The sequence below is a fragment of the Pipistrellus kuhlii genome, unplaced genomic scaffold (assembly GCF_014108245.1).
Source record: "Pipistrellus kuhlii isolate mPipKuh1 unplaced genomic scaffold, mPipKuh1.p scaffold_m20_p_1, whole genome shotgun sequence".
Taxonomy (NCBI): Eukaryota; Metazoa; Chordata; class Mammalia; order Chiroptera; family Vespertilionidae; genus Pipistrellus; species Pipistrellus kuhlii.
The window spans coordinates 79,157,985-79,173,221 of NW_023425404.1; the positions used below are offsets into that span (position 1 = coordinate 79,157,985).

Below are 15,237 nucleotides of genomic sequence, written 5' to 3' on the forward strand. Positions count from 1 at the left end.
AGGAGTAAGAAAAGCCTCCAAATCTGTTTGCAAGTCTTGTTTATATTCAGTTTTTGCCAAGTCTCTTAGATTTTTTTTTCTATATTTTGTATTTTTTTTAAATGTTGCATTATATGTATTCTTATATGTTGTAAATATTTATAATTTTAACAATGGCCATTTTGGTCCTAGGCTCTGTATATATCCTAGATGTGGGGTTTGGGTATAACTAGAGCTGCAGGGCATTCCACAGGAGCTCCATGGCATGAGGCCCTATTGCAGCTGTCAGGCAGGTCTCTGCCTGGCACCTCGGAGGTCGCAGGAACACTGTGGATTGAGGGTACCAGTGGACGAAGCCATTCAATTGTCACAGCATATTGCCTCCAGCAGAAACCTAGCCCACAGTGTTGTCCTCATCACCAGGGGCCAGATTCTCACTTCAGGGATGGCTGCACCCCAGAGTGAAAAGCCTCCAAGGACCAGCCAGGATGGCCTGGGGAAGGCCTTTGCAACTCAGTCAGGAGTCAGTAGGGCAGCTGACTCCAGCACCAGCGATGAACGGAACTCATTCTTGCTTGAGCAGAACCTCCCTGCTGGTATGCTGGGACCACGTGTTCCCAACTCCCTCTGTGGGATATAAACTCTAATTCTCAGGACCTAGCCAGCCCATCTGTCCCCTGTCACTTACAGTGTAAATAACAAAATGTTGGCTGGAGGAGTGTCGACAAGCTTCATGGAAAGCAGGAGGCTTGCCCTTTTGGGGCACTTTGAAGAGTAGAAGGAAAGAGGAGAGCCTATCCCTGAAGTCAGGAAGAGACTGGAATGGCTGGAAGATTTTTGAGTGCAGAACGTTATCCAAGTCTTAGGGGACTTGATTTAAAAGTCAGTTTTATGGTATTTCTAGCCGCTTCAGTTCAATATTAATTCAGGCATATTTCAAAACCTTTTTGAAAGCAAGTTACATGCTTCATCATCTTTACAGGGGGATTTATTACATCTAATTGTCAACAACTGATTGAATAATATATTGAAAGTTCGACTGACCTTGACTAGGAAATAATTTTAAGAAATTTTTCTCCTTAGAAAATTTTGTTTTATTGTAAAAATTGCTCATGACATTATGGAGAAATATAAAAACCACCTTCTCTTCCTTGCAGACAGTGAAGCATTTAAGGACACTGGAATTTAAGCCCTATGTGATATTTATAAAGCCTCCATCGATAGAGCGTTTGAGGGAGACAAGAAAAAATGCAAAGATTATTTCAAGTAGAGATGACCAGGGTACTGCAAAGCCTTTTACAGTAAGTATGATGATGCTTTAATGAAAATACATAAGCAGTAGTTAAAATCACTTTCACAGTAGCGACTGTCTTAGGAAAACTATAATAGATGAAGTATGATCCAAAAAATCTACACTATAGAATTGTATTTAGGTACAGACATTTTGAGTGATTGTACTGTAATTGCTTTTTGTGTTTCCATGAATAGATCTTCATATTAAATTGACTCAAAACTATTTGGCATACTTATACATTTTTTTGTAGGCCATTTATACAAAAGTTAGACGGGTTGGTTTTCAGACTACTCTTATTTTTCAAGGGAAAAATGCCAAACTGAATTACTATTAATCCTTAATAATCTAGATGAAAATTTTAATAATTTTCCTTTTTTGTCTTCTTGCATATTTAGCATAATAAAGGAAAAAACATCATTTTGGGCATAGTAGACTCATGTAATTATTCAATATTTGTATTTCCTATGAATGTTATTACAAATGGCAAGGGCGCTATGTTAATGATTACAGTGATTTCTGGCAAAGCCTTTCGTTTCCTGTTTTTTGTTTCTATCTTTATGATAATGTATTCTACCTTAGGATAAAAAGTAAAGAGCAAATAATTAAATGTCAAGAGCTTTTTTTCTCTCTCTTAACTTCCTCCTCCCTCAGTTTTTTACTTTATGTTAATTTGTACACTATAAATTGTGGTAACAAAACACAGATTATACTTTTGATTCACAGTATTTGATAAATATCTTTTTACAAAATACTGGCAATACATATCCATGTTAAATAAGTATCATCATATGATATTACTGAGGGCTCTAGATTAACACTAAAGTTAAATTTTTGTTGTGAAATATCCTGTGACATTGAAATGTGGACTTGAAATTTGTATGTTGCCGTATTGTACTATTTATAAACTTAAACGTTTCTCAGTAGAGATAATAAATGATAGCATAGTCCTAGGATTTAGCGCACATTTATGTATATGGTTATATATAATCTTGAGTTACATAATTAACTAAAATATTTCCTGGCTCAAAACTGTGAGTATGATGAGCCTCTGACCCACTTCCAATGAAGCACAGGAAGGACTTGGTAACTATTATTTTATAAATGTATCCAACTCTGAAAAACTAGTTTATGCTCTAAATTCTTTGTGATGAATAAGCATAAATAATGCAGCATCACATAAATGGTTCTTTCCCTCCCTACCTCATTACTATTTTGACACTGAGATATCCCTATAATAAGTTAGTGACTGATTATCCTGAACTTCAGGTAAGACAGAAGTTTTGACTCTTGTCAGATTAGTTTAGGTACAAGCAAATCAGAGAAGCAATATTAGGAATCATGACTTCTGAAGAACTTGTAATTAAAAAGGGTAATTTTCATTTCTGGCTGATGTGAGAGAATGGACACAAAACAGCATTAGATAAGCCAGTGGTAGAATGTTTGCATTGATGTGAAGTGATGTAATTGTCTGGTTAACCACTTTAAAAAAATACTTCCTTTTGTAGGAAGAAGACTTTCAAGAAATGATTAAATCAGCGCAGATAATGGAAAGTCAGTATGGTCATCTCTTTGACAAAATTATAGTTAATGATGATCTCACCATGGCATTCAAAGAACTAAAAACAACCTTTGACAAATTGGAGACAGAGACTCATTGGGTCCCAGTGAGCTGGTTACATTCATAACTAAGGGAAATAGCCATTGATTGTAGAGTAATGATTAGATCAGTTACCATTTTGGTGGTAGGGTATTTTAAAAAAATCGATATATCAGTCATAGATGTGCAATCTTGGTTAAAATTGAATGTTGGTTTTGTTTTGTATCTTTTTATAGCCTTATTTCAAACACAATGTTTGAATATAAGATCCAAAATTGAAATTTCAGTACTGTATTCTGAGCAGTTTTGAACTTTCTGTCTTTACATATAGCTCTGTCTCTGAGATGAGGTTGACCTTTTTAGAGACACATAGCTAGAGAATAAATATTAGAGATCAGCTGATCAGCCATCAAGTCTGCTCATTAGCACTTGCAAAGAATCAATTCAGCAGCCTTGAACAGCTCCAGGCAGACAGGACAGCTTTGCTAGGTTTTGGATAGATCATCATATTCTAAAATATGCAAGCTTTTTCTTATGGATATGCAGTACAGTAAGTCCTCATTTAATGTCATTGATAGTGGGTGTTTAATAACCTATAAGGAAACCAATTTTACCATAAGCTAATTGATATTAGCAGGAGTTAAGTTCCTGTGGCATCTCATCAATGTTATAGTGAAACTTACGTTGAACAAAAGGGCATTATTTGAGGACCAGTGTGTGTATTTAAAAATCATTCTTAAAAGAATTAGTGAAAACCTATCTTATGGCCTTCTTGTTATAGCTTAAGAGGACTTATGAGTACATATCTGTACTCAATACATATTTAATAAGGGAAGATAGGGTTAAATTTTATTATATGTGTAACCTAAATTTTTACTTATAGAATTGATTTTAAAATGTTTATATCTTGATGCAAGAAATGATTACAAAAGGACATTTTTATTTGTATATCCTTAGGTATCATTTCTAGAGTCACCAAAAAGTGTTTTGTTTTTCTAATTGGCTTTGGATTTTCCCGAAAAATTTTAAGAATGTGATTCCTATTCTAAAAGCAGGGGTTTGACATATTTCTGGTATAGTTAAAGAAGATACAGTTAATGACAAAAATGTTATATATGCACAGTTTATAACCATATATTTAAATTGTACAAAGATGTACTTCAGAAAACTTGTCATGTATTGTTAACTTATTTCTTCACCAAAATAATTCTTAACACTGGCCAGATACTACCCTAATCTTGCTATTTTTAAAGAATTTTTAAAAAGGCTGTTATAAGTTTTTAGATGGAACCTCTTATTTTCTTTTACACTACTGATCTCCAGCAAATAAATTATATAGCTCAAAATAGTAGAAATGTTCATAAGTTATATTAGAATATGTCCTGTCATTCTTGCATGCAGTCAGATCCTGCCAATAAAAAAAATCTTTGCATCTGTGACTTTCAGCCAGAAAAAAAGAAAGGTTTTTGTTGATTTATAAAAGAGAGTTTAGATGTCATGTTTAAAGAAAAATAGAATGCAGTAAAATTTTATATATTTGTGAACTATATGAGGCATATTTTTAATTATTAAATGGGGATATTCAGAAAATAAATTATATGTATAGATGGCATAACTTAAAATAGTAGTTTTATAAGTCAGGGTCAGCATTCCATGTAAATATTTGACCTTTATTCATACACAGATAGACTCACTAGTGTGTTATATGTGCACTGGACATTTGGTAGCATTATTCACTGGATTTCCTTCAGACATGTCAGATTTCATTTTAGAAACAGAGATAAAATGATCCTGACACACACACCAACATATTTAGATAATCAGACTAAGTATCACTTAACAACATAATTCAAACAATGATTTCTATGTTTATTAACTAAATAGTAAGCAATATACTTTTTAAAAAGAGGGGGAAGGATTGCCAAATCCAATCCTAAAGCCATACTCAAAATTGTGTGCTGGTCAAGTCTTACTTAAATGGTTTGACTATTGATAACAATATCCTATACAAAGAGTAATGGGAAATATATAATTTAGGCAATCATATAAATAATTTGGCAATTCAAGTTCTTTTTTCTGAAATATGTACATGGAATTTTTTTTTTATTTGCAGATAACTGTCTCAGTTCTTTACTGTGGGGGTAGAGATAGTGTAAGATGGTGGAGACTGAATCCTTTTTCTTTTGGGGACTGGAGGTGTTATAAAAATGTAACTATCCAAACCTTTCTTCTTTTTTAGACTAGAGTTAAATAATATTTTTGAAAATAGTGTAAAGGGAGTACTTGAGAAATCCTTTATCTAGGTAGTGTACATGGTCTGACAGGTGAAGTTTACATAGCCACTTGATGCTTACAAAGGATATGGTTACAGTTTAATAAGGCAGTGCCGGCTCCAAGGGGCTGGTTGATAACTGTCACACAGGCTCTTGATTCTGTACTGTCTGCACCCCAAACTCCTCCAGCAAGGAAGTGATGGGCTGTGCACCTCACTGTACTAGTTCTTTAAGTAATTTGCTCCCAAAACAGAGTGTCAGCCACTATTTGAGAGAAGAGGAATGTTTTTTAAATCCATATATTTAATCCAAGATCAAAAAGATATTTGTATATTCTCATGATTAAAAATGAGAGTCAGTTAAAAATAAAAAGGTGGAATTGAAATACAATATTTTACCATTATTTTACCTATCAGTAGATGTTTTTTATTCTTTAAGGCTGACATTCCTGGTATTATGTGTATATATCTAAATGATAATAATTTAAAATTGATGAACATGGAAACTTCTCAGATTTATAAAACAATGTTGTTAAAAGATTTCTGAAGATAGATTTTTATTATTTATTTTCTTTTTGACTAGTAAAAATTTATAAATAAATGTAATGGAAAACCTTTGATCTTAATAAAGTATCTTCAAATTATGTGTCTACTTCCTTGAAAATTGTTTTTTCACTTGGAGATTACACTGTTTCCAATGGTAGAACAAATTCTGTTCTTTGCTGATATCTAGTGATTTGAACTTGCTATGTCTAAAATTAAATTTCATATTTGTTTCAAACATTTTGTTGGGTTCACCAAGCTTTTTGAAAGATGGAATTCACTAGTCTTACTATTACAGTGCTGTGGGGAAATGCAGTGGGATGCTTTATCCAGGCTGCCATGGTGGTAATACTAGTTCCCCTCCCCCTCTCTTCCTTATAGGCAAAAAGATAAACTTATCCTGCTATGCATATGAATGCTATACAATGATGCAGTAAAGAGCATAATTGTTGAGTTTTTGCCTATTACTAGCTTCCCAACCTTGGGAAAATCATTTAATCTCTCTAGTCCTTGTTTTCTCATTAGAAAAATGGAGAAAATAATGGTACTTACCTCATGGGATTGTTGTAGGCATGAAACAACTGATCCATGTAAAGTACAGGAACCAAACTTGGAATTGAAGTATTCACTAACTGTGAGCTCCTGTTTTATAATGATCATTCTCACATAACATAATTAAAAAATAGCTAACAAATGTTCTCATTAGTTTCCCTGTTAAGTCACTGGAAGCTTCCTAATAATTTATATTATAAGCTTTATTGTTTTAAAAAATTCCATTATTCCAAGTGTTACATCAGGAAATCATTAGGTAACCCTCAATATGAAAGTGATCCAATTTTTACTCTTTGCCTCTGGTATGCAGTATAGTTGATATCAATTTGAAAGAAATGTCTCATCATTGTATTAATGTTCTTTCATTTGCTACCATTCTTTTCAAATGCTTGCTCAGTTACTTAACCTGCAGGGCTTAGTTATATTTCTTTTATAACATTTGTCATATATACATATATCTATCTACATAGGCCTAATCACTACCAGACTGTACTTATTAATCATCACACATCTGTACAATTTCCATACATTATCTCATTTAATCCTCACAACTACTTTATATGGAAGATGTCTTCATATTTTACAGTTGAGAAAACTGAGATGTGGGGTTAAGTCCCTTGCCCAAGGTGACAGAGGTGACATGTAGTAGAATCAGAGTTGAATCATGTCTGGCTTCCTCCAACTCCATGCTGTTTTCACTGCATTGTGAATCCTGGTGTTGCTCTAACTTGAGTCAAAGCTGGAAACAGGCAAGACTGTTCATCTTCTATATATTGTATATGCTAGAGGCCCAATGCTCCAAATCCGTACATGGGGGGTGGTGTCCCTCAGCCCAGCCTGCACCCTTTCCAATCTTGGACCCCTCGGGGAATGTCCGATTGCTGGTTTAGGACTGATCAGTCCTAAACCAACAGTTGGACATCCCTCTTACAGTCTGGGACTGCTGGCTCCTAACTACTCTGCCTGCCTGCCTGATAGCCCCCTAACCTAGCTCCCCTGCCAGCCTGATTGATGCCTAACTGCTCCACTGTCAGCATAATCCTCCCCAACTGCCCTCCCCTGCTGGCCTAATCGCCTCCAACTTCCCTCCCCTGCTGGCCCGATCACCCCCAACTCCCTTCCCCAGTGGGGTTGAGGGAACTTGGGATCTGAGGTTGAATGAAGCAGGACTGAGGGGACTGGGGGACTGAAACTGGATGAGGCAGGGCTGAGGAGACTGGGGGACTCCAGCTGGATGAGGCAGGGCTATAGGGACTGGTTGCCACCATCTTCTGCGGGTGTGGAAGTCAATTAGCATATTCCCTCTTTATTGGCTGTGGGCCCCACCATTTGTGAGGGTTTGATGGTCAATTAGCGTAGTCCCTCTTTATTAGATAGGACTAGAGGCCTGGTGCACAAAAATTTATGCTCTGGGGTGGGGGGGATCCTCAGTCCAGCCTGCACCCTCTCACAGTCTGGAACCCCTTAGGGGATTTCCCTAAGCCACAGTCTGGCCTCCCTCTGTGGGAGGCAACTGGGAGGGACAATCAGGACTGCACTGGCCAGCATGCAGCTGGCACTCGCTGTGCGCCCCCCCCCCCCCATCAACCATCCTCCTCCGCTGGTTGTTACCACCACCCTGATCACCATCCCCTCCTTCTGCCCACTGGCACACACCTTGGCTGGCCTGGCACCACCTGCTCACCAATCCTCCCCCACCCCCAGCCATTTGGTTGATTTGAATATTATGCTTTTATTATATAGGATAAAGCATATGAACCCATTAAATAATTATAAAGGCAGTGTTTATTAAAATATATTTTATTTTCAAAGTTGAGTTATCAGCTGTTAAGGTGTATATACATTTTAAACTATACTCATATATAGTTTAAAATGTTTCCTCAGAACACTATTGCATTAATTAGCCATAGCTTGATGTATCTATGCCTGTATGAATGGGTTAATCTTCAAACAGTGGCTATTACAAGAAGAACACAAACACTAGCAGAATATACAATTTTCTGTTTGGTCTTCCTGAGTCCCAGTCCTTAGTGATGAATCATGATTGGTCTAAGTCAATTATGACAATATTCTCTTTGCAGTGATTGAGCTGAGTTGGTCATGCTACTACCCCATTTTGGGTAATATCTGTTAAGGACCTACAAGAAAGACTTGTTTCCCTGATTTAAACAAACATCTGCTTGAAGTGAAAATCTCTATGTCTCTGTCCTGATTCTTCCAGTTTGAGATGCTTCAATTATGTTGCGATGCTTGCCAAAATGACAGCCACAATCCTAGTCCCAAACCAGTGGATGATAAAGGCCAGTGTATGGAGGATGGCCAAGTAGGAAAAGGAAAATATTCTAAATCTATAATATTGAACTGCTATAAAATTCCTGAGACTGCTTCCTCTGCTGAATAAACAATAAATGTTTTTATGCACTATTATTGGTGGGAATATAAATTGGTGCAGCCACGAAGGAAAATGGTATGGTGGTTCCTCAAAAAATTAAAAATAGAGCTACCATATGATCCAGCCATTCCACTTCTGGTTATATATCCAAAGGGGAAAAAAATCACTCTGTCAAAGATGTAACCGCTCCCCCATATTCATTGCATCATTATTCACAATAGACAAGACATGGAAACCGATGAATAAAGAGATAGTATTCACCCATTAAGAAAAGGAAATCTTTTTGTGGCAACATGGATGGACCTTGAGGGCATTATGCAAAGTGAAACAGAGAAGACAAATGCTGTGTGTTCTCACATATGGAACCTAAAAATGCCAACTCATAGAAATAGAGAGTAGAATGATGGCTATCAGGGGTTAGAAGGTGGGGAAAATGGAGAGATGTTGGTGAAACGGTACAAATTTCCAGTTAGAAGATAAGTACTGATGTACAGCATCGTGACTATAGTTAATACTGTATTACATGTTTGAAAATTGCTGAGAGTGTGGTATTATCTCTCTTCTCTCTCTCTCTCTCTCTCTCTCACACACACACACACACACACACACACACACACACACACGAAGATAATTATATGAGGTGATGGAGGTGTTAACAAACTTTATTGTAATTTTGCAATATATACATGTTTCAAATCACACTTTATCCCTTAACTTACATATGTTATATGTCAATTATATATCAATAAAACTGCAAAAAAATGTTTTGCTAGTTTAAGTCACTGTCTGGCTGAATATTTTCTGCTGGAAGCACTCCTAATGTAAGGCCATATCCAAGAGCAACTCAGCCTATCTCAATATCTGCTTTCACTTACCAAAGGTTGCCTTTTCCTTCAGCTGTCATATGCCATGCTTTGACACATTGGTTGAACTTTAAAACACTCTGGAACCTAAGGTGGAGCAAAGATCAATGTTTAAGGAAAAAAAAGTTATATAACATAAATTAATGACTTAAGAAAACATGTTGCTATTAGGAATGCATTGATACCAAAACAACTGAGGAAGAAATAGGGAAAGAAACAATACAAATGTACTTAAATATAAGTTAAATTATATATATATTTTTTTAATTTGAAGGCAATACCTGTGGGGTTAAAGTAAATACAAAGAGGAATTACAAGAAAACCCATTAAATGAGATGATAGAAACAGGATGATAGAAACAGGACTAAATGGATCTTCTATTACAGATTTAAGTGGCATATCCTCATGTATTAAAAAAAAAAAAAACAATTTTCACCGAAACCTGTTTGGCTCAATGGATAGAGCGTAGGCCTGTAGACTGAAAGGTCGCGGGTTTGATTCCAATCAAGGGCATGTACCTTGGTTGCGGGTACATCCCCAGTGCAGGGGGTGCAAGAAGCAGCTGATCAATGATTTTCTCTCATCCATGTTTCTAACTATCTCTCTTCCTCTCTGTAAAAATCAATAAAATATATTTAAAAAAAAAAATTTTTCACCTACATCAAGCTAATTGAAGCTAATCATATATTTCCAGAAGAGAAACGTTTAAAGTAAGAGGATTGTCAATAATAAGCCAGGCAGATGCAAATATAGAGAAAGAATAGAGTACAATAATGTTAAAGTTGAACTCAATATTCATAAATTGGGTCAAAAGTCATCCTTTAATAATCAATGGTATTAGCCACAAAAGGAAGATTTATCGAAAGCATACAGCAAAGATGAGAAATCCCATTAACAAAACTACATTGCTTGGTAATCTTGACAGCACTTGTTTTAGACCTTGAAGAAAAATGCTTACTGAATGTCTAATATTACAGCCATGGAAAGAATGCTCTGTCCAGAACTTCTAGTCAATATGGAGCAGTATGAAAAGGCTGTGCTCCTCTCCTATCAAGACCACATCAAAATTATAATTAAATTACAGAACAACCATCATTGAGAATCACCTGAAGAGTAACTGAACAGAATTCCTATAGTTAAGGATAAAAAGAAGCCACAGCAAGACTGGTAAAAGAGGTGGAGATGCTAAATTGGAAGTCCCACACTCATGATGTGAATAGTCTAAAGCACATGTGTCAAACACAAGGCCCGCGGGCCAAATCCGTCCCGCCAGGCCTTGCAATGTGGCCCGAACTGCGCTGTCATCACTGCACTCCGCTGCGTTTCCATCACAATGACAGTTTATGACTGTTCAGTAAACCATTCGGCCCGCAATTTAGGCTGGATTTTAGATTTTGGCCCCTTCTCTGATTGAGTTCGACACCCCTAGTCTAAAGGGATATCTCAGCTGCAGAGGTCTCCCCTGAAGAGGGAGGGGTCACAATCCCACAGTGGGCTCCCTCGCCTGGAGCACCTGTGCGGGGAGAGGAGTTTCTATAACATGGCTGTGAAAAACTGAATATTGCATCTGAGTGAGATAGAAGGCTACTGGAGACAGAGGTGCTCCTCTTGAGGGGCTCATGCATGGACTTAAGTTCTTGGGCAGCAGCTTGAAAAGTGCCAAGTACCTACAGGGAGGAATGAAGGGTGGGAGTATCAGGGGGCATGGCAGCTTTCTCTGAGGAGGGAAGTACTGGCAGGCACCACTGTTCTTTTGTTGAGTGTTTCTTCCTCATTCACTCTGCCCTGAACTACTTTCAGCAGTTTTCCACACAAGTAGCCTGGCTTGGCTAACTCTGTGGACTTTACTAAAATCTCCAAAAGGAGTGACGGCCCAGCATGCCCTGTATCTCTTGCTAAGTGACTGCAAGCATAGCACAAGTGGCCACCAGTTGCATCTTGCAATGTAACTACCACCAGCTAATCCCCAACCTTGCATAAGTGGTGGTCAGTCTTAGCTTGGAACCTAGCTTCAACTAAGCAGTCACAAGTCTAGTACAAGTGGTGGCTGGCCTCAGTTCACATCATGGTGACACCCACAGAGTCCTCAGCCTGGCATAAGCAGTGACTGACCTTGTTCTGCACAATAGATACTCATAGAACCAACAAACTCAGTTGCCAACTTCAGACCACACCAGAGCACCACCATCAAGTTCCACAAAGGATACATTTAAAAGGCAGATGTGACTGGTGCCAGAGCTCCACAAAAGTGATTCCCACTCCATAGGGTCAGCCCTCGCACAGTAGCTTGTCTGCTGTAGACATGACTAACCAATCAGCCTGAGGGTCAACCGGATCCACTGATGTATTCACAGCAATCAAGTCTTAATACAATAGGAGGCTCATTCAATTCACACAAGGGACATTCTTGGAGCACTTGGTTCAGGTGACCAGGACCATAAGATGTAGCAAATTGACTTAATACATAAAAATAAAACACAGGTAGTCCCCAAAATGAATAGACAAAGAAACATGTCCCAAATGAAAGAACAGAATAAAACTCCAGAAAAAGAACTAAATGAAATGGAGACAAACAATCTACCAGATACAGAGTTCAAAACACTGGTTATAAGTGTGCTCAATGAACTTCGGAAGAAATTGCTATACTCAAAACTTCAGCAAAAAGAAAACATAGCTCTGGATGGCTTGGCTCAGTGGATAGAGCATCATACTGAGAACTGATGGGCCCCAGGTTTGACTTCAGTCAAGACCATGTGCCCGGGTTGTGGGCTCAATGCCCAGATGGGGGCATATAGGAGGCAGCCAATCAATAATTCTCTCTCATCATTGATGTTTCTATCTTTCCCTTTCCCTTCCTCTCTGAAATCAATAAAAATATATTTTAAAAAGGAAAAAGAAAGCATAAAGATGTAGAAAACTTTAAGAACCAATAAAAATAAATAATATAATAAATGAAATAAAGAATGCATTAGAAGGGAGAGAGCAAAAATGGCTGTACTCCTTAATAAGAGGCTGAGCTTGCTGCCAGCCATGGCCTGGATTCATAGCTCAAATACAACATAGTGAACTTGGAAAAGTAAGAAAAGCATAGCTGATTGGACCTATTTTAACTAAGGAGCACTGAAGAAACAATGTAGATACTGGAAAGAGAGGGGGAGGCCCACCCCCTGTAGCCGGTCCTTGGCTGAGAGGCCAAACGGATAGTGGTTGTAAAGCTCCCAAGTGTGGACTGGCATTCAAACACAGGGATGTCAAACCCTGAGCAATGGAGACAGAAAGGAGAGCCTTTGCAGTATGAGGCAGAGGGATCCAAAGGAATAGTCTGCATGTAAGGTGGGGTTTGTACTTTCCCAGTGCAAGAACATGCCTAATGGCAGCAGCCCCAGGAAAAATTCACTCCAGGCTCTGACTGCTAGAAAGACTCTACCTTAGTGTGTCGCTACAGAGTACAAACAGGCCAGTGAGCAGCACCCAGCAGTGACCCAAAGGGAACCTCTGCTTTCCTGTAATAGAAACTAAAAAAATAAATAAATAAAATACAAAAGGTCAGTGAATCCAAGAGCTGGCTCTTTGAAAAGATAAATGTTACGCCCAGACTTCGTGATCCCCAAGGGCCACCAGGGAGCCAAGTCCGATGCAATAAACAAAAGAGCCTTCACCATGCTAGCATGTGCTCCTCCCACCCACGCCGGCAGCATGGCTGAAGAGAGCGAATTTCTCCCAGTCCAGGGGTTTTGAGGGCTAGGGATAACTCCCTACGGGGCGGAGTTGGGAGCTCATCCTCGCCCCGCCCTGCCCTCTCAATAAACAAGATTGATGTGCCATTAATCAGACTCTTCAAGAAACAAAGAGAGGGGATGCAAATAAATAAAACCAGAAATAAAAGAGGTGAGTTAACAACTGACATCAGAGAAATACAAATGATTTTAAGAAAATACTGTGAACAACTATATGCCAACAAGCTTGACAACCTGGACAAAATTGACAAATTTGTATTGTAGAAAAATGCAATCTTCCAAAACTCAATCGGGGAAAATCAGAAAACCTGAATAGGCCAATAACAAAAAATGAAATTGAAGCCATAATAAAAAAATTTTTAAAAATAAACTGCGAGCAACTTACCCAACTTGCAGAGTTGCTCAGGCTCATTAAAAGATTAAAAATGGCAGCAGAATAAGTGGATACTGCACAGACAGGCTCCCAGTACCAAACTGGAATACAACTAAAATACAGAAAAATCCCCTGAATAATTAACAGAAGACTAGCTGGAGAGAACCCTGATAACCAAGAATTGAAAGTGGAAACTGCATAGAGACTGATAGGACAGGCGGAAGCACAAAAGGGCTGGCCGGGACCCCACAGATAGCAACTGAAATTCCAAGCTGTGGGGGTTTGCTCTGAGAACTCTGGGGTCTAATCCCCACACTGCCCACCTCCCATCAGCAGAGACCACCAGACTTGAGAAGGATACCAACATAACATCTGACTGTGAAAAGCAGCAAGATTGCTGTCTGACAGGGAGAGAGAGCTAAAAATTCAGACACCCTATTAAAGGGCCAATGCATAAACTTCCCTGTGAAGATACCCACCTTGTGCTCTGGCAGAGGGAGGGCCGTGTTGACTTGAGCTGCATGAACAGAAGCTAGGATCAGGGCTTCTGGCTTAGAACTCAGTAGGCAGACACCATGGTTTCCTGAGCTGAGTCATTCCCTCACCCTAGGGAGGTCACCTTTCTCACAAGGCATTTGCTATACAGACAATCTTGCCTAGCCTCCAGACAGAAGCAATCGCCTCACCTTGGAAAACAATACAAAACAAACAAACAAACAAAACCTCTTGCCAGAGAGCAATTCAAGACAAGATCCTATCAGTGTAGACAGAGGTAGTCTCCAGAGGCGAGCCTAAGGGAATTTTGAGACAACACAAAACAAAACAATATCCTCATAATAAGGGTGCCTGAAGGAGAGGAAACTGAGCAAGGAATAGAAAACCTGTTTGAAGAAATAATGACAGAAAACTTCCATGATACAGAGAAGAAAATACCCACACAAATCCAAGAAGCTCACAGAGTCTCAAGCAAAATGAACCCCAAAAGACTGATGCCAAGGCACATTATAATTAAATTGGCAAACACCAATCACAAAGTAAGTATATTAAAAGCGGCCAGAAAGAGATAGAAACTTATGTACAAAGGAGCTCCCATCAGTCTAGCAAATGATTTCTCAACAGAAACTCATCAGGCCAGAACGGAATGGAATAAAATATACAAAGTCATGCAAAGGAAGGGTCTGAATCCAAGAATACTGTACCCGAAAGGCTATCAATCAAAATTGAAGGTGAAATCAGAAGCTTCACAAACAAAAAATGACTAAGGAAATTTATTACCACTAAACCAGCAATGCAAGAAATGCTAAAGAGTCTGCTGCAAAATAAATAAATAAATAAATAAATAAATAAATAAATAAATAAATAAATGGAAGCAGATAGGAACACAGGGGTAAAGAATAAAGATGGTGACAAATAAGTACCTATCAATAATAACTTTAAATGTAAATACATTAAATGCCCCAATCAAAAGACATAGGGTAACAGGTTGGATAAGAAATCAAGACCCAGGTGAATGGAAATGAAAAAAAAAGCTGGGGTAGGAATACTTATATATGACAAATTAGATCACAAAGTAAAGGACATGACAAGAGATAAGAAAGGCCACTTCATAATACTAAAGGGAACAATACAACAAGA

The 15,237-nt window shown here is 38.1% G+C and overlaps 1 protein-coding gene across 3 annotated transcripts in view; it reads left to right on the plus strand.

Moving 5' to 3' along the window:
• MPP7 (MAGUK p55 scaffold protein 7) overlaps nucleotides 1-5,786 on the plus strand; it is a 229,872-nt gene extending 224,086 nt beyond the window's left edge. For all 3 annotated transcript variants that reach the window (XM_036453195.2, XM_036453239.2, XM_045585883.1), the window contains 2 exons: nucleotides 1,137-1,280; nucleotides 2,779-5,786. In XM_036453195.2, coding sequence (XP_036309088.1) covers nucleotides 1,137-1,280; nucleotides 2,779-2,958 — 324 coding nt within the window. In that variant the 3' untranslated portion in view covers nucleotides 2,959-5,786. The remainder of the gene's footprint in view (nucleotides 1-1,136; nucleotides 1,281-2,778) is intronic.
• The last annotated feature ends 9,451 nt before the right edge of the window (nucleotides 5,787-15,237 follow it).